The 19,278-nt window shown below is 35.4% G+C and overlaps 2 protein-coding genes across 6 annotated transcripts in view; one reads left to right on the plus strand and one right to left on the minus strand.

Annotated features, from left to right (window-relative positions):
* LOC123559375 (uncharacterized) overlaps positions 1-6,133 on the plus strand; it is a 44,746-nt gene extending 38,613 nt beyond the window's left edge. For all 5 annotated transcript variants that reach the window (XM_045351108.2, XM_053552766.1, XM_053552768.1 and 2 more), the window contains 3 exons: positions 109-234; positions 658-1,012; positions 2,028-6,133. In XM_045351108.2, the coding sequence (XP_045207043.1) occupies positions 109-234; positions 658-1,012; positions 2,028-2,415 (869 nt within the window). In that variant the 3' untranslated portion in view covers positions 2,416-6,133. The remainder of the gene's footprint in view (positions 1-108; positions 235-657; positions 1,013-2,027) is intronic.
* Positions 6,134-8,245: 2,112 nt separating this feature from the next.
* Positions 8,246-12,342, minus strand: LOC123559374 (E3 ubiquitin-protein ligase TRIM33-like). The gene is made up of 2 exons (XM_045351107.2): positions 12,200-12,342; positions 8,246-10,328 (listed from the first exon to the last, which is right to left on the minus strand). The coding sequence occupies exon 2, from the start codon at positions 10,319-10,321 to the stop codon at positions 8,579-8,581; it is 1,743 nt and encodes a 580-aa protein (XP_045207042.2). The 5' UTR covers positions 10,322-10,328; positions 12,200-12,342; the 3' UTR covers positions 8,246-8,578.
* Between the last annotated feature and the right edge of the window lie 6,936 nt (positions 12,343-19,278).

Consider the following 19,278-nt stretch of genomic DNA (forward strand, 5'->3'; position numbering starts at 1 on the left):
ATGAAAAATTTACAAAAGTAAGAGAAAGACGTATTTTTTTCCATTTCCAATGTATAAGCCAGGAGACGCTAGTAATAGACAAGTAGATTTCTTATTTGTTTGTTTCAGGTGAATCTAATGCATACACAATAGGATATATTGGAGAACATAAATGTGTATCCACCAAGCTTCCTATGATAGGACATGATAGATCTGCACAAATTTCATCTGGAAACACTACTACTAGACTTTTAGGTATGTATAATGATTTAATGATTCTTATCTGGTTTCAAGTGTAATTATGCAAAAAAAAACCATATATTTTTCATGGTATGAACTGAGTAACTGTAATGTTTGCTAGATGAGGAAATGATGCTGAAATGCATAGAGATGGTTATGCCCATCTTGCCAACCCATAGTAACCTGATATTATCAGGAGATCTCTTCTCCTTCACATATGTTTAGAATGCAACTTCGGGGTAAAGCTCACAAATCGAGGGCTGAACGGAAAACTCATAACTCTTTTATTTAAAATTATTTACAAAAATTATTCGATGAACTCTCAATATACAGATTCTGGCATTGACAACAACATACAATTCATGCTTATACAAGAAGTATCAGAAGTGTTCAGTGAAGTCTTGGAAGTTTGATCGATTTGTTAATTCTTTGTTTCAGGAACATTCCAGCAAATTGAACATGTATTTATTGTTGGGGTTGCCGGTGGTGTCCCACATTTCACAGATTATTACAAACATCCGAGACTCGGTGACGTTATGATATCCGATTGCTCCAGAACTGGCGATATTTATTACTACTGCGACAAAATCTTACAAGAGAAGGATGGAACCATAACGTACAACACTAAGGCGTTCCGACCTAGAGATGGCTTCCTACAGAATGTTCTTGATACAATAAAAGAACAGCGGTTGATGAGGAAGTTCGAACCTTGGCGGAAGTACATCAGAGATGGGCTGGAACTGCTGGCCACACAGGAAGCAGATTATAACAGACCACCCCCCGAGACTGACAGGTAATATAACATGTCATTTACATAAAGTTTGCAGTGTAAGTGTAATTTAATTCAGTATATTTAACAACTTTTGAATGATTTATACCTTTTGCCTTACATTCTAGCCCTTGCCCTGTTAAATTTCTATAATGAACTTGTCCATCTTTCACCTTTGACAGTACTATTAACAGTCAAAAGGGGTGCTTACCAAAAAGATACTGACTGAATGCCGAACAGTGCAGATCATGATCAGGCTGCATGGATGTGCAGGCTGATTATGATCTACACTGGTCGCAAAGGCAGTATCAGTCGTATCCAGCATGATAAGGGCTAGAGTTATGTACCAAATCCACTATTAAAACTATTTTCCCTTTTAGACTTTAAAGAATTTCGCGTATTTTTGGAAACATTTCTTTGAATTTTCTATTTCACCTGCATTCATAAAAATAACAAATTTAGAAAGATAATACAATTTCCTATCTTCCTATTTCACTTGAAATAAATTTTTGTCAGTTGTAGATTCATAAAGAACAAATTAATTTTGAAATTTCTGATATTCCATGGGCATCAGTGATAAACAGAAAGAAAAATATAGTAATTATGTAAGCTTACTGGACTTCGATGCTAAGGCAAATAGTTTTTGAGTTGGTGTTATTTTGTAGGGCTGTGTTTTAGGTAACAACATTGTGTAATTTTGATACTACATATTTCAATGCTCTAAGATATGACAGTTTTACGAAAGGTGGAAATATATTGTCTGAGGGTATAGATAGTTTCTTGAACTTCAATTTGGCTCGTAACTGTAGCCTAGTGGAGAGGTCTTTGACTCTCTGTCCTGTGGACTCCATGGGTTTGGAGTATAATCCTCAAGCAAGTTTCATGCCCTGTTGGTCTCAAATTAGAAAGCAAAGTCTAAAGATTTAATTACATAACCAAGTAAAGTTCATTGGTGTAAGGGGTCAAACCGTCATTTGGCAAAATTAATCTGATAGACTGTCTTAGAATTTTTGTTTGATTGCACTAAATTTATATACAGGTTAACAATGGTGATTGGTGAGGGAAATGTTATAGAAATGCAGCACCCACATCACCCCGAGGGTATTGATGAACGACAAGGTATGCCTAAGATACACTACGGCGTCTTCGGTGCCGGTAAAAGATTCTCCAAGGCCGACGACTTGCGTCTAGATTTCGCAGGCAGATACAATGTCAACTCCTTCGATTCAGAATTCGACCAAGTCCTGGAAGGGGTTGTAGGCAGCGTGAAGGAAAGTTTCATGTTCATCAGAGGAATGTCCGACTACAGCGACGGGATGCAGAAACAGGAATGGCAACCATATGCAGCGCTAGCTGCAGCCGCTGTGATGAAATCGATAATTTTGTCATTTTCTAGCCCATACATTTCTGAGGACGAGCTTGAATAACTTGCCTGTATAACAAAATAAGATTTTTTTAAAAAGGATTTCAATGCTTCGCTTACCAATATGTTTATATTATATAATGTATGTTACCTGTTTAGAAACTGTTGTAATACAGGACAGAAGTGCAATTCTCATTTATTGTTTTAATATTCCATGGAGAATTTCATTTGTATAAAGCACATACACAATCATGTAATCATTTATTGTTGAACTACTTGCAAAAATCAGAGAGAAGCTGAAATACACAAAAGAAAACTGTTCAGTGCTAAAAGGCTTCCCACCATTTGGTTTTGTAGATTTTTCAGAGGGTATTGGGCACACTCGAGTGCTCAAAGTTGGAAATAGAATTTAAGAAGGCAGTGAAAATACCTGTTTATTTGACATCAGAATAATGTCAGAATCAGTTAGTCTGAAATACACTGATTAAAAATTAAAACTTTTGTAGAATAGATATTTAAGTAGTGATTTTTGTATAATACTTTAGTAAAGTAGAAAAATTAATGTGTCCCATTGTAGAGATGGTAAAGGGAGAAACCATATTTAACAGCATTGACATCACTTGGTTGCCAAAATAGTTCTTGAAAGCACATCATCAAATCATTTCATCAAAGAAAAAATTCTATAGCACATTTTTTATGTTTTTAACTTTATAAATCATAAATGTTAAACTATCACACATTTTTTCGACTTAAAATGTTTCCATTAGGGGCATTTAGGGAAGGAGTCGTTGATTATTTAACAAGTAGTTATAAAGCAGTTTTCTATTGGTGTATTTCGTACATAGGTACTAACAGTCTACATTGATGCATAATTACCCGTGGTAATCTCCTTTGATAAAAAAAAAGTATATATTTCCTTGGCAAATTGTTTTTGGTTTTTTTTTTAGAATTTACGTATAACGCTTATTAGTTAGTAAAACTCAGGCAGTATATTACTTTATTTTTAGATATTTTTTTTTATGTTTTGTGTTAACTTCCTATTCTATCAGGCTGGTACTATTTGAATGTTTTGGTTGTATTAATTAATTAGTATGTTGATAGCAACAGAAACGTACAGTTTAAAGTTAAGTTTCTAAATTTCTTCACAATTCAGTACAAACTGTCTAGAGCATACACATGGGAAGACTAAAATCTGTCCACTGTACAGAGATGTTTCCTCTGAAAATGTTTAAGTGAATAAGAATGGTTCTTAATTGGAAAGAAAATATACAGGCAAACTTGTATTGAGCAACCTCTTAAGGTAAACACAATCTTTTGCTTAAGGCAGGTGATTGCTTAAGAAAACTTTAAATTAGAACAAAAAGTAGGCTCTTGATATTAGTTCACTGGCTGTTTAAGACAAGTGGTTGCTTTATACAGGTAACTGCAAAAACAGGTTCAGTTGTATGTCTTTTTATACAGAAGTTTGCTTTTAAGAGGTGTTTTTAACAGAGGTTGTACTGTACATAATTAGTTGAACTAATTAATAAACTACATAGTTTAAGTTGTACAAACTGATTGAATTTCTTTTGCTAGATTTTCAGTGACAAGTAGCTGCTTTCATGCTAGTATATTATGTTGGGTTGTGATTTTAAGGTGTATTGGACATTTTTATAGATTTTTAAGCGACTGTATATGTAGATATCTATATAAAAGGAGCTATCATATTGTTTTTAGATTTATTTTTGCCTACATAATTATATTTTTTTGTAAAACTCGTATCACAAAAGTTGGATTTTATGAAATGTGAAACAAGAATAGAAGTCTTTACATTGAATATGAAACGTTTTGAAATATGTTGTTTATAATACTTTATATTCTCCGTTCAACATAGTTGCTTGAAAAGCAATAAAGGTTATATTGGATTGTTGGATCCGCTATTTGATACGTTCTATTTATTTGGCTTAAATTAGATGAATTGTTATATTGCATTTATAGTTTTGTCGTGTATTATGTAATATGCTGCTTTCCACATGTGCATATAGAATTGTAAATCGGTAGTAAAAATTAAAAAAGTATTTTTTCAGTGGATTTTTGAAATATAACTGTGAAATATCTGGACATTCTACAGTGAAAATTAACTATGCCAGCAGAAATGAGTATTGGGGAAGACATGAAAATCAAAAAGATTTTCTTCGTTATGAATTTATATGTAAAACTTGCTGTTCACAGGTCCTGAATTCAGTAAAAAAAAAATTAGAAGTCTGAAAATCTACTTTCCAAGGCCTGAAATACTTTTTCCCAAAAGAGTTGTATAGGAAAATTCTGGCAGTCAAAAGCCAGTAATTTAGGACTAGTTATGAAAAATCCCTGGGAAAAATATTTTGATCTTAATGAAACAAACCAAACATTCTTTCATGTACGCTTTATTGTATTATAATCAAGCATACATGAGAAATACAGACTTATTTGCTCTAGAGTGTAAAGGTACCACTTCCTTAAAATTTCTTATTTTTAAGTGGTCATTTAAACATTTGAAATTTTTTTTTTTTACTTTTTAATTGCTATACATTACTTAGGTTGTTTAAGTTATATATACATAATGTATGTTGTATCGTACAAAGTAAAAATTTAAGGTGTAGAAATATTTAAAATTGTTTATTACTTGATGTAAACATTTTTACATTTACTCTTTGGTGTACATTTTGTTTGAACAATATTCCTTTATAAAGGAATAAAACCATCTATACTATTCTGTTATTGTAGATAAAATTATATTTTTAATAAACTTGTATTTACATTTCGTGCAGTAATAATTCATTCAGGCTTCAGTTTGTACACATCATGGTATTTTGAAATGCTGTTAATTTTTAAATAAAGCAGACTGCCTAACTCAGATTTCAATGTTTTTCCCAATTCTTTTACTTGTCAAAATCTTGTATTTCCAAAAGTATGTGGACAGTTTTCAAAGAAAATTCATAGCTGGATTCTAATTATACATTATGGATAGTTTGGGTTGTTTTGACTGTTGTCTAGAATGATTTAACTTCCAAATCTTGAATTTGTCAGTTAGGGACTTTAAAATGAATGTTTTCTGAACCCATTGTTTTATTACTGCCTAATTCTTCCTATATGTAACCATGCCACCCATATCGCCTGCTATATATAAATATATATGTACCGGCTTAAACAAGATACATGAAATTTCGTTACACTTGTTTCAAAAGTATTATTTACAAAAAGAAAAAGTTGAAACTCACGTTTCCAAAGCTTAAAGTTCAAAGACAGCTATATATGCAATACAGAAAAATCTTTTTAAAGTTATTGCATTGTGAGTGATAATAGAAACAAGGTAAATGTTTAAATAAAACAAAATAGGTTAAACACAATGAGAAGTTTAGAAACTTGCGATACAACCTTGTGAGATTTATTTCAGTTCAAGGTCTCTGGTCTGTCATGACTATGCTCTCAAGTTTATTTCATCGGTACATTGATACATTTTAAATATGTATTGTTTTTACTTGCACAAGAAGATCCATTTTCAAGACATACTTTGCACTGCATTTTCAGTCATGAATACAAGTTGTATTTTTCTTACGATCATTATAACCATTTTTACCACAATAACTCAGCAGTGTTGAAAGGTTGTATATTGGTTTACAGAATGTGCTGAAGTATTTCCCATATATATATCACAAGCTGAAAGTGTTAACCTTTGTGTATTTGTGGCATTTATAATTCGGACATAGTAGCATTTTTCTGCAATTTATAATCTTTCTAATAAAACAAAAGAACTGTAACAATTTTTGTCTTTTTTACTATACTACTTTTGGGGAAGAATTTATCAAGTAAGCATTGTTGAAAAATGATACGCTTTGCCCTTTTGTAAGGGTTGTCTAGTATTCATTGTAGAGGCTTCCATGCAACTTACAAAGTTTAGAGCCTTCAAAATTTTGAAAACTTCTATCGTATGGAACAAAATCATGTCCAACTACACTTTATCCAGCTCTACCCTACTCCCCTTATTTAAGAAATAGTACTACATTTGTGAAATGTGATCAAGTAAAGAAATTTGAGTGTTGTGCGTTAAAAATTATTACTGGTTGCTGTAGCAGTCTGTTTCATCTGACCTTTACTTTTAAATTTTGATGTCCCCCCTCTCCTCAAGGATAGTATTGCCCAGTAGAATCATGTTACTTAACCAGTTGTCGGATATCAACAGGGTGGCCGACTAACATGACTTTGGTACTGTAGGATGTATGGTTATATTTTAGTTTTTTATCGACCGGTTTTGGAAATTGCCGGTTTCTCGATTGTAGGCCCTGGTTTGAATGTATGTCATCTTGGACTGCAGCATCTCTTGTATTTGATGTACCCCATGAATTAAATGGACACCATTACCAGCTAGAAATGCAGGAGGCAGCCGTGTGTCTTCTTGCATACAAGATACAGAGGATATTACACGAGTGAATATTAAATTTATTAAACAAGTTGAATGAAATAATAAAATGCGAGGCTCATTCAATGTGGAAAGTCATAAATATACTCTTCTTATCACATGTTAGCTTTTCCTGCCCAAACATCAAAAGTTCACTTACTTTAACTATTATAACCAAGTCAATTTGGCAAACGTTGACGTTGAAACTTTATTACACTCTATTATCAATTTTATGTAATGGCTTTATTTCACTTGCGCGACGTCAAACGTGATAAAAACAATTTTCCAGCTCTTCCAAAAGGTAAGGACTTTCAGGCATGGTCAATCCTCTTTGCTCCTAAACCTACAGACCTTGACGCTGTATAAACTGTGTGAAAGGATGCAGAACTGGTGGCAATTCTTGTAGAGGTTTATAAAAGGTGATCGATCCCTCCACATTTTATAGTTTTCACACTTCTTGCTCTCCTTAACTAACCGTTGGAATCAGTGGCTGATAGTCTGTCATAAACAATTTTAGTCAAATCTTTATGAAAAATTAATAGAAAATTAGCCACAATACAGTCTGATACTGGGCCATTGGGACCAAAAAGTGAAAATAAAAAGAAAATCATTGATATTTCTCCCCCGACTTTCATGAAAATTGGTCAGACTATTCATAGTATATATATCTTAATGAAATCTGGTTACACTGGATTATCATTGGTAAAAACTAAGGATCCATTCTCACCATGTTAATTTATACATACCGGTATGTAAATTCCGACTGAAGTATTCACAAAGTTTAAAGTATAGTTTTTTTAGCTCACCTGAACACGAAGTGCTCAAAGGTGAGCTTTAGTGATCGCCCTGTGTCCGTCGTCAGTCCTCCGTCTGTCGTCAACAATTTGACTGTTAACACTCTAGAGGTCACAATTTTGGCCCAAACTGAATGAAACTTGGTCAGAATGTTACACTCAATAAAATCTTGGATGAGTTCGATATTGGGTCATCTGGGGTCAAAAACTAGGTCACCAGGTCAAATCAAAGGAAAAGCTTGTTAACACTCTAGAGGTCACATTTTTGGTCCAATCTTAATGAAACTCCGTCAGAATGTTATTCTCAATAAAATCTTGGACGAGTTCGATATTGGGTCATCTGGGGTCAAAATAAGGTCACCAGGTCAAATCGAAGGAAAAGCTTGTTAACACTCTAGAGGTCACAATTTGGGCCCAATCTTAATGAAACTTGGTCAGAATGTTACCCTCAATAAAGTCTTGGATGAGTTCGATATTGGGTCATCTGGGGTCAAAAACTAGGTCACCAGGTCAAATCAAAGGAAAAGCTTGTTAACACTGTAGAGGCCAGATTTATGACTGTATCTTCATGAAACTTGTTCAGAATGTTAATCTTGATGATTTCAAGGTCCAGTTTGAATCTAGGTCATGTAGGATAAAAAAAACTAGGACACCAGGTCAAATCAAAGTCCAGTTACATGTACTTAATAAAATAAATACAGTTTTAATTTTAGGAAATTCCTAAAATGAACAAAAAATCTTATCAAACTATCCTAATAATTTTTACCATCTGTATTATGGGTCCATTACCTTAAACAATACTAGTTGATCATTTTCAATATTTAATACCAGTTGCAATCTGTTTCAAAAAAAATTATGTTGATAAGCATGCCCCTTTAAAAATAAAATAAAATAAATAAGATTATTCTTTTATTGTTGGTGTTAGATTTCATGGATTAAAACAATCATGAAATCCACAAGATTCAGTCATAATTTCACAGTATACATTGGTTAACTGTTGGTAAGTTTTGTCCAAGTTACAACAGCTTGAAGACTTGAACAAAGTTGTTATCTTTGTCTACTCCAGTATTACAGCTGAAGTACAGTTTGCTTGTTCCAGCACACCAACATAAAGCATGGGGACTATTGAGGTCCTTCAACACAATCTTTCCTGTAGAGCAGTCACCTGCTATCTCTTCTATAACATTTCTGGAAGGGTCACACACCAAAACAGTACCATCATCTGACAGTGTTATAGCTCCAGGCTCCACCATACCACCATAACTACCAATCACCTCACCCTGCCAGTTTAACCTTGTAACTGTTTTCATTTCCCAGTCAGATATATAGATAGAATTAGTGTTAGTGGTAACATGTATTGGTTTGCTGAAAATATTTTCTCCTATGACTGTTGTCAGTATAGTGCCACTGGTATTTAGAATTTGGAGTTTTGCAGGAGTAGTAAATGACACAACAAGTTTCCCCTGACAATAACTTATACCACAACATTTTCCATCAAGCTTCAGGATTTGCTTCATCTTTAGTTTGTTTGAGGAGACTGATATAAACTGAATATTTTGTTTGTTAGGAAGTGTGACAGCAAGTTCTGTATCAGTAACTGAGGTGACATCCACTGGCGTAGTATCTAGTTGTAATTGGTCAGTAACAGATTGACTGCGGGTATTCACCATTTTTATAGCATTATTAAAGGAGTCAGTGATGATAAGTAGATCAGGAGTAAGGAGAGTCATTCCCCTTATCCAGCATATGCGTTTATCTTTTGATGTCTTTACACAGATTTCACCCTGATGTGAAGTTTGTCTGGATTTTATATCAACTGCAGGAGGGCTAGTGTCTTTTAATGATTTCTCTGTAAATGTACCCAGTGACCCCTCATTGTCAAGCAGGTTTGATATTGCTTTATTTGGTATAAAGTTGTACTCTTTGACATCAAATGCTGGTAGCTGGTTGACACTTTTCTCATAATCTTTGATCATTTCTTCAGCAAATTTCAGCTCCATGAAAAGGCTGTCTGTTTGTTTGGTTGTGTTGAGATGTTTAATAGCATCAGATAATTTTTTCACAGACTTGGTTACATCATCGCAAGTTGTTTCTACTGTCTTCAGATTGTTGTTATTTTCTTGATGGATGGCCTTTGCTGCATCTTCAGCCTGTTTTTTCAGTTCATCTAGTCTTTGATTTATTTCTATTCGAAACTTCTTTATATCAGCCAATACAGTTGTCAAAGAACTGTTGGACTTCGCAGTATTTTTCTTCACATCTTCTGATTTCTTGTGACATTGCTCGGTAATGGTTTCCAGGGATTTCAAGATATCTAGATGTTCTTTGCTGTTTATTATCTGGTCAGAAATATCAGGGATGTAGTTGACTTTGCAAGATGTACCTGTGTGTTCAAGAGTAACACATACACTGCAGAGTAGTGCTTTGTGGTTCTGACAGTAGAACTCGATCACTTTTTTCATGTGTTTAGTGCAAGGTTTTGTAAGGTCAGGCTGGCTGGGATGAACAGACGCTGAAGACATGGTTTGTGGCATGCTGTTTTTATCTAGAAGAGTATGATGCCTTGAAAGGGTATGTCTCTTGTGAAACACGAAACAAGTCTCGCACAGATGCTCCCTGCAATCTTTACAGTAACCATGGGCAGGAAGTCGAGTACCATCATGGTCACATGGCTGACAGTAAACTTTCACGTATTCATCAGAGCTCATACTTGTTGATGATGAAAAATTTTTGGGCATCTTTTTACCTGGGACAGCCATGTCTAAACTGAAATGTAAAATGAACATTGTCTCCTTTAAAAAAATTATACCGGTAAATCATTCTCTATATTATTATTACATTGCCAACCGTAATAGTTCAATAGCTATATGATTGTGGTTGACTTTCCAAAACTGTGCTATGGTAATTTGCACTAAGGACAAATACGATTCAATAGTCATCGTTAACATTGAAATATAATCTTATATTTAGCCATGCTTTCAACTAGAGGTGTAACAATAATTACAGAATAATTATCATTTATATAGTACATGTCATGTCATTTACCATGTAATCTGAAGTAAAAGAATTGTTCAAGTAAAAGTGTCTCATTTCAACCATTGTTAAAAACAAAGGTTTACCAGCTTACAACAATAGTTGCAAATTATTATGCCAAATATGATTGATTATAAATATATATGGAGCCAAGTACCAATGTATAGGGTTTAACTTTGTATTCATTGGGTCTTAACAAATTGATTACCGGTAGTAGTTCATTGTACTGACAGTATCACACATTTCATTTTCGAGAAATAAATTCTTGCACGCATGTACAGAGCGGCCAATTAAAAACAGAAAAATATTCAGTAAGCAGGCTTGACAATATAAAGTATATTGAGAGTTATCCTGCTCACCCTGAAAAATTTCTGGGAAAGTTTTGATGCACATTCAATTTATTTCTTTTATTTCTTAATGGATTTGCTTCAAACTGAAAACAGTTCTTCCCCATTATCTACCTCATGACTTTTGTAATGATACAAGGGCCAAAGCTCTCATAGCAGGGCTTTATTAGTTATATCCTCTTTTTCCATAGAGTTTTAGGTTAGAAGTTTTGAAGCACTTTCTCTCTGTCTTTGTTATTATTGCATGTATTTGATACAAATTTAACATGTTTGGGTTGCATCATCCACATCATATGTCACAAGGGCTATAACTCCTGCATCAATATTTCATGAATTAATGCCGTATTTCACTATTTCTCCTCTAGCTCAGCTCTTGTTATTTAGGGTTTGTACAAGCATTGCAGAGTTATGCACCCTTCGACTTAGATTTGGAGTTTGTGATTCAAACTTCTTCCACAATTTTAGATGGATTCCAATGAAACTTCATACACATAATTACAATATAGTGTAGATGTGTGTGATTTGTTTGGCTCACAGGCCCACAAAGACATGCTAACACTCTTAAGATTACAATTTTTGCTTGATCTTTATGAAACTTCAGAATCCGTTGTCTCTATAAAATCACAGACATTTAGTTTGATACTTTGTCATCTTGGGGTCAAATACTACTGGTAGGTCAAATAACAGAAAAAAAACATTGTTAGCCCTCTAAAGACCACATTTTCGAACTGATCTTCAGAAACTGTCAGCACTTTTTTTTTTTTCTTTTTGAAAAATTTGTGTCAGGTCAAGACTTGTTTTTCTTGGTTAAAGAGCTAGGACACTAGATAAAATCTTAGAAAACTTGGCAGGGATTTTTTCCTTCGTAAAATGACTCTGGTAACCAGAGACATTCACCTGCTCAAAAAGTGTTTTTCCCCTGTTGAACAAAAAATCCACTAGTTTTCATACTTCAGCCAGGAATCTTACACAAGGCAGTATGTTTAATTTAGTCATCACTGAACCTGAGTGTCTTTTGAAATGTAACAGTTTCATCAAAATACCACTTTCATTGCAATGTATAATTTTGTACTTGGTTATTTTGGGTAAGAACTAGATCATGTTTGATACGGTTTTGTTTCAAGCATTGTCAGCACATAATGTCATGATTTTTTTTCTTTTTGAAGTCAGAAATAAGATATTTAAACTTTGGTCAATATGGACCCTGCTCTTGCTTAGTTTGTATTAAATAATTAATATATGTTTTATATAACATACCTAAAGAGAACTTCCTATTCTTGTTTAAAGTTAAAACTCCTCTGTAGTTATCTTTATCTGATGTTTATCGCAAATATTTTGCCATCCCTATCAACGATAATCATTTCAATTTACTACCTGGTCATGTGACACTGATATAACAAGTTTAAGAAATTATTTTATGAAATAGTTGTAAGATATCACATGAAGACCTGTTCTAGCTTATATATTTATTAAGCATGTGGCTAGTACAGCATCGCAGATTAAATTGAACTCTTAACAAAGCAAACAAAAGTATATAATCTCACATTCTTTAGATAAGCCATTAGGATGATACACTATAGTAGTATCTTTCGTTTAAGTTTTGAAATAGATATATTAGTTTATAACTTTTAAAAGAACAAAAAAAGAACAGTTTTCTTTGATCCCTGAAGGTGTTAAACATGTTGTTTTTAACATTCGTTCAGTGTCATTTTAAATCATTGACTAGATTGTCATCCAGATATTTTTAGCTCACCTGAACTTTGTAATGGTGGAGTGTCAGGCATAACATGTCATCCTGTGTCCATTGTCCTGCATCAACATTTTTAGCTCAGCTGAACCACAGGTTCAGAGTGAGCTCTTGTAATGGTGTTTTTTTTTTATGTCATCTACTTAAAATATCTTCTTATGAACCACATGATGGATCTTCACAAAACTTGGTCAGAAGCATCCTTACATGAATCTCTCTCAGTTTTGTTCCACTTGGCCCTTTTCATGGCCCAACAGAGCTTAAAATAGAAAACACTCGATGGATCATCACAAAACTTGGTCTGTAGTATCCTTCTAACTGGTCCTTGTCCCATGTAACTCTGAGAGGACAACTTGTGTATAAAAACTAGAAATGTGTCCATGGGACACAGATTCCCCCACTACATGACAAAGGACACAAATTTGTTCCTAGGTCAGGGGCCATAACTCCTACAATACTGAATGAATCTGGACGCGAAACCCCAGGTGCACAATCGCAAATGCTGACCAACATTCCTTTAAACTTTGGTGACTCTAGGTCAAATACTTTTGGAGCTATGCACGACACAACATTAAAATGACTAATTTTTAACTAAGTCAGGGGCCATAACTCCTACATGACTGAATGAATCCGGACGTGAAACCCCAGGTGCACAACTGCACATGCTGACCAACATTCCTGTAAACTTTGGTGACTCTAGGTCAAATACTTTTGGAGCTACGCACGACACAACATTAAAATTTTTAACTAAGTCAGGGGCCATAACTACTACACAACTGAACGAATCCGGACGCAAAACCCCAGGTGCACAACTGCACATGCTGACCATCATTCCTGTAAACTTTGGTGACTCTAGGTCAAATACTTTTGGAGCTACGCGCGACCCAACATTAAAATGACTAATTTTTAACTAAGTCAGGGGCCATAACTCCTACATGACTGAATGAATCCGGACATGAAACCCCAGGTGCACAACTACACATGCTGACCAACATTCCTGTAAAGTTTTGTGACTCTACATCAAATACTTTTGGAGCTACGCGCGACACAACATTCTTAGAAGGACGGACAGACGGGCAAATCTATATGCACCCCCCACAAAAAGTGGGGGCATAAAAATTTGAACCATTGCCTCTCAAGAGGCATCCAACAGGATCTGAATATTTGGTTTTGGTTTATGTCTGTGATTCTAGCAGGTATAGAAGTTTTGATTCCATACCTCGTATTTTTTTTACACTATAACCGAGACGGTGAAACCAAAATTTTTAGTCCTGTTTAATGCCATATCACCTGTACTGTGTGTGTTGTAAGACCCAAATCAGATTGCAAGGTTCTCTCTCTTATTCATTGAAATTGGCCCTTTTTAGGGACCTCCAGAGCAAAAAATAGAGGAAAAAACTTAAATGACTTCTTCCCTGGTATGATGAACCATTTGATAAATCATGATCAAACATGTCTGTAGTATTTTTATATTGGCATCTCTCAAAGGAACTTGGCGCAAACAGTTACTGTTACAAATTGTTTGTTGACCTCTAGGTCAAGGTCAAACTTGTAGATAAAGCATTTTAGGTAATTTTTTCATATCTGATCTGTAGCTATTTTTATGTGTGGATGTATACTTAAATAACTTGACATAAAAATTCACTTACAAGACAATGTGTCATGTGCAAAGGTCAAGGTCACAGGCACCCAAGTTAACTTTCTGAAATTACTTCCCTTTTATATGATATGGTACAATACATGTGTTTCTTTATCAGTTTTCCGACTAATTTGAAAATGAAATTACGTTTAAGATAAGATGACTGGTGTTGATAGATATAAATCAAAGCACTGGAAGTACTGGAGGATGGATTGTCTCTGAACAACACAGATTGTACACATTATGTGTAAATATCAGGGGAACCTTTTCTAGAGTACAAATGTACACAAAGTTTGACATTTAACCATATTTGCGAACTTTACTTTTGATATAGGAACGGACGGCTTGCCTTTTGCATTCAGTAATCATATTTCACCATCCTATGACCTATCACAGCAGTATCTTGAATGGTAATCGAGAAGTAGATTTTAACAAAACTGAACTGAAAATTCAAAGCTTGCTCAACAGGTGATATTAAGTTAAACTTATTTTTTGTGAAATCAATTCAGTATTTATTTACATGGTCGTAGGAGCGAGTTTAACTTTTGGGGGGGGGGGGGGGGGGGGGGGGGGGGGGCCAAACCTTTTCGAACGGGTGGGGTGGGGTTGGGTTGCGGCAAGGTATTCACGATGCATTATTTATGACAAAGCCTCAAAGCCTTTCTGTACAGGGGCCATAGGCCCCCTCAAGCCTCTATATTTTAGCAATCATTGAGTTATTCTGATGATACACATACGCCTAGGCACTGAACTGTCTTAATCAGTCATATTATGTATTGTTCTAATTAAGTGCGTCATTTTCTTTACATTCTGTTGAAGCCCTGGACATACAATCAATTAGCACTGCATTTGTCTGTGATATAAAGTTGTGGAAATATCATTTCACTTGAATGGACAATGAAAAAAACAACAACAAAAAACATAACGTTTACATGCGTAAAAAGGCTTAATAGTTACATAGATTTTGCAGATGCTCAAACTGGAACTGTAGTGATTGCGCTCAATGATATATTATTTTTATAAAATGTAATCAAACACTCACACTACGGAAAGAGACAAGTCAGAATACAAGGGAAATGCAAATCAGAAATCAGGTTGAAAAGGATTATATGATGCTAAGTAAATGTTATATTGGACTGCAATTTATATCTCTTTTCCAAAATATTGGGGGGGGGGGGGGGGGGGGGGGGCAAACTATAGTTGGGCCCCCCCTCTCCTAGCTTTGCGGGGGCCTGGCCCCCGCTGCCCCCCCTGCTCCTACGCCTATGATTTATTGTCTGTAAACAATATTTTAAAGCTATGTATATTGGATAGCTTTTGACTTTGGTGTATTAGGGGCGGGTGTTACACTATAATTTTTACATTTGCTTTTTTGTCACTTTTTATGCAGAGCAGGTATGTTTTTATCCAGTCTACATTTTTAGCTCACCTGAGCACAAAGTGCTCAAGGTGAGCTTTTGCGATCGCCCTGTGTCCGTCGTCGTCAACAATTTGACTGTTAACACTCTAGAGGTCACAATTTAGGCGCAATCTTAATGAAACTTGGTCAGAATGTTACCCTCAATAAAATCTTGGACGAGTTCGATATTGGGTCATCTGGGGTCAAAAACTAGGTCACCAGGTCAAATAAAAGGAAAAACTTGTTAACACTAGAGGTCACAATTTTGGTCCAGTCTTAATGAAACTTGGTCAGAATGTTACCCTCAATAAAATCTGGGAAGAGTTCGATATTGGGTCATCTGCTGGGGTCAAAAACTAGGTCACCAGGTCATATCAAAGGAAAAGCTTGTTAACACTCTAGAGGTCACATTTTTGACCCAATCTTAATGAAACTTGGTCAGAATGTTACCCTCAATTAAATCTTGAAAGAGTTTGATATTGGGTCATCTGGGGTCAAAAACTAAGTCACCAGGTCAAACCAAAGGAAAAGCTTGTTGACACTCTAGAGGCCACATTTATGACTGTATCTTCATGAAACTTAGTCAGAATGTTAATCTTGATGATCTTGAGGTCAAGTTCGAATCTGGGTCATGTCGGGTCAAAAACTAGGTCACTGGGTCAAATCAAAGGAAAAGCTAGTTAACACTCTAGAGGCCACATTTATGACCATATCTTAATGTAACTTGGTCAGAATGTTACTCTTGATGATCTTCAAGTCAATAGATCAGGTGAGCGATACATGGCCTTCATGGCCCTCTTGTTTATCCCAGATGATCAGGTTTCAACTTCTCCGAGTATTACAAACATTTTGACCAGTTTTCATGACGATCAAGAAATATGGCCTTTAAAAAGAGGGTTAAATGATTTATGATCTAACCTTATTACCTAGTATCAATCTTTATCTAGATTTCATAGTCCAATATTCCTATAACAAGTGACTGAGTATTGAAGTGGCAAAAGAGAAGTTCCCTACCAATGAAAAAACAATTTTACTTGACCTTCAATAGTGACCTTGATTTTTGACCAACAACCATGGGTCATGTGCACGACAAAAAAATCTTTCAATTAAAAGGAATGGGAGCAGAAAAAATTTTTTACTTGACCTTGACCTTTAACCGACAAGCATAGATCATGCGTTGACACGTCTCATCTGCTGATCCTAGGCCCAAGCGTTCTCAAGTTATCATACAGAAATGGTTTAACTGTTCCTTGTAATTTTGACCTTTGACCTCAAAATCAATAGGGGTCATCTGATGGTCATGATCAACCTCCCTATTTTGTTTTGTGATTCTAGGCCCAAGCGTTCTCAAGTTATCGTCCAGAAACGGTTTAACTGTTCCATGTCACTGTGACCTTGACCTTTGACCTACTGACCTCAAAATCAATAAGGGTCATCTGCTGGTCATGATCAACCTCCTTATCAAGTTTCGTGATCCTAGGCCAAAGCATTTTCATGTTATTGTCTGGAAACAGATTAACTGTTCTGGGTCACTGTGAGCTCGACCTTATAGGCCTACTGACCTCAAAATCAATAGGGGTCATCTGCTGGTCATGACCAACCTCCCTATCAAGCTTCATGATCCTAGGCCCAAGCGTTCTCAAGTTATCGTACGGAAACAGATTAACTGTACCGGGTTACTGTGAGCTTGATCTTAGGCCTACTGACCTCAAAATCAATAGGGGACATCTGCTGGTCATGACCAACCTCCCTATCAAGTTCCATGATCCTAGGTCTAAGCGTTCTTGAGTTATCATCAAGAAACCGTTTTCACTGTTCCGGGTCACTTAGACCTACTGACCTCAAAATCAATTAGGGGTCATCTGCTGCTCATGATCCATCAACTTTCATTATCTACGGACAGACCAATCGACCGCACATCTGCCGTCCTTCTTTGTAGGGGGCATAATAAAGCCCAAAAAGAGACGTTTATATCAAATGTTTGATTTACATACACATGAACATCAGAAAAAAGTAATTTAATCCTTATAGTTCCAAGTACCGGTAAACAGGTTTCTGCACTAAATTTTCATTTTTATTGGTGTTGCTCTCTACCAAATATTTCAACACTTTTTTTTTTATCAATTTTTGAATTAAAACAAAGATCATCAGATATGACATGATTTAAGGAAATGAGTGCTTACACTTGTTTCATTAAGGAACCATTTTCATGTCCAATTTTGAAGAGGGGAGATGCTGTTTTGCTCAGTGTTGGTCCTCACAGTCTGTAGTCAGTTTGTCTGGTTTCCAATCAATAACTATAGAACGCTTGGTCTCAAAAAGGTCAAACTTCATAGAAAGACTACCTGTGGTCTGTAGATCATCCCCAATTCCCTATTGTTTCGGGGGTCAGTAGGGCAAGGGTCAGTGTCGTAGTGACATTGAATTTGAACAGTTTCCACTCAATAACTGAAGAATGCTTTAGTCTACCTTAGTGGTACTTGATAGGAAGATTGCCTGTGAACAGTAGATGACCTTTCGAGGGCTCAGAGCGAAAGTAGGCGAAGTGCATATAGAAGCAGATAAGACTAGTTTCGCGCTGAGCCCTTGCCTTACTGTTTTTGATGGTCAGGTCAAAGGTCAAGGTCACAGTGTTCTTGAAACTGATTCCTCTCAATAACTGAGGAATGCTTTGGCCTACAGTTATCAAACTTCACAGGATGATTGCCAATGGTTGGTAGATGACCTATAGTTTTGGTTACTAGGCCAAGGTCACAGTGATCTGGAGACTGGCAAGGGTATCTGCTTAATAAACCCTTGGCTTACATTTGTGGAACTAAGTTAATAGGATGATTGTGGTTGGTAAATGATCCCTCTTGTTCCACAGATCAGTAGGTCAATTTATTTATTTATTTATTTATTTGGGTTTTACGGCGCACCAACACAGTATAGGTTACATGTATATGGCGCCAAACAGGACTACAACAGTAGGTAAAAGGTCAAGGTCGCAGTGACTCAAATTTGAGACTTTTTGAGTTTTTGGTCTGTAACTAATGGGATGATGGCCTATGGTCTGTAGATGAACCTCAATTAGGGGTCAGAAGGTCAAGGTAACAGCATCGGATGATTACTTGCAATATGGTTAGTAGTTCGGGTGAAAATGTGCTTCCTTGGTATAGACAAAAGAAGTCCAAAGTAATATTTACAGCCAAAGTGCCATAACTCCATTAAGTTAACACTGTTTTTGTTGTTTTTTTTGTTAACAGTAATTCAGTTATTAACAGCCACCAATTAGCCTAGCTGTACAGAATTTGTAAAAGTTCTAAGTAAATAACAATATCCCACATGATTCCACAACTCAAAATGCAGGTCATATATTTATAAACATTTTAAGACATAAACTTGCATATAAAAGTGGCAACATTATTATCAAATTTACTGCACTATGCATTTAATCTTTTGTTGTTTCAGAAGCTATATCCAATAAGTTTTACTAAATTTGTATGTAGAACCTTCCACGCCTTCAGTCAAGTCGAGTCTACATTTCAGACATAATGTTCAGGCATTAAAAT

The sequence above is a fragment of the Mercenaria mercenaria genome, chromosome 10 (assembly GCF_021730395.1).
Source record: "Mercenaria mercenaria strain notata chromosome 10, MADL_Memer_1, whole genome shotgun sequence".
NCBI lineage: Eukaryota > Metazoa > Mollusca > Bivalvia > Venerida > Veneridae > Mercenaria > Mercenaria mercenaria.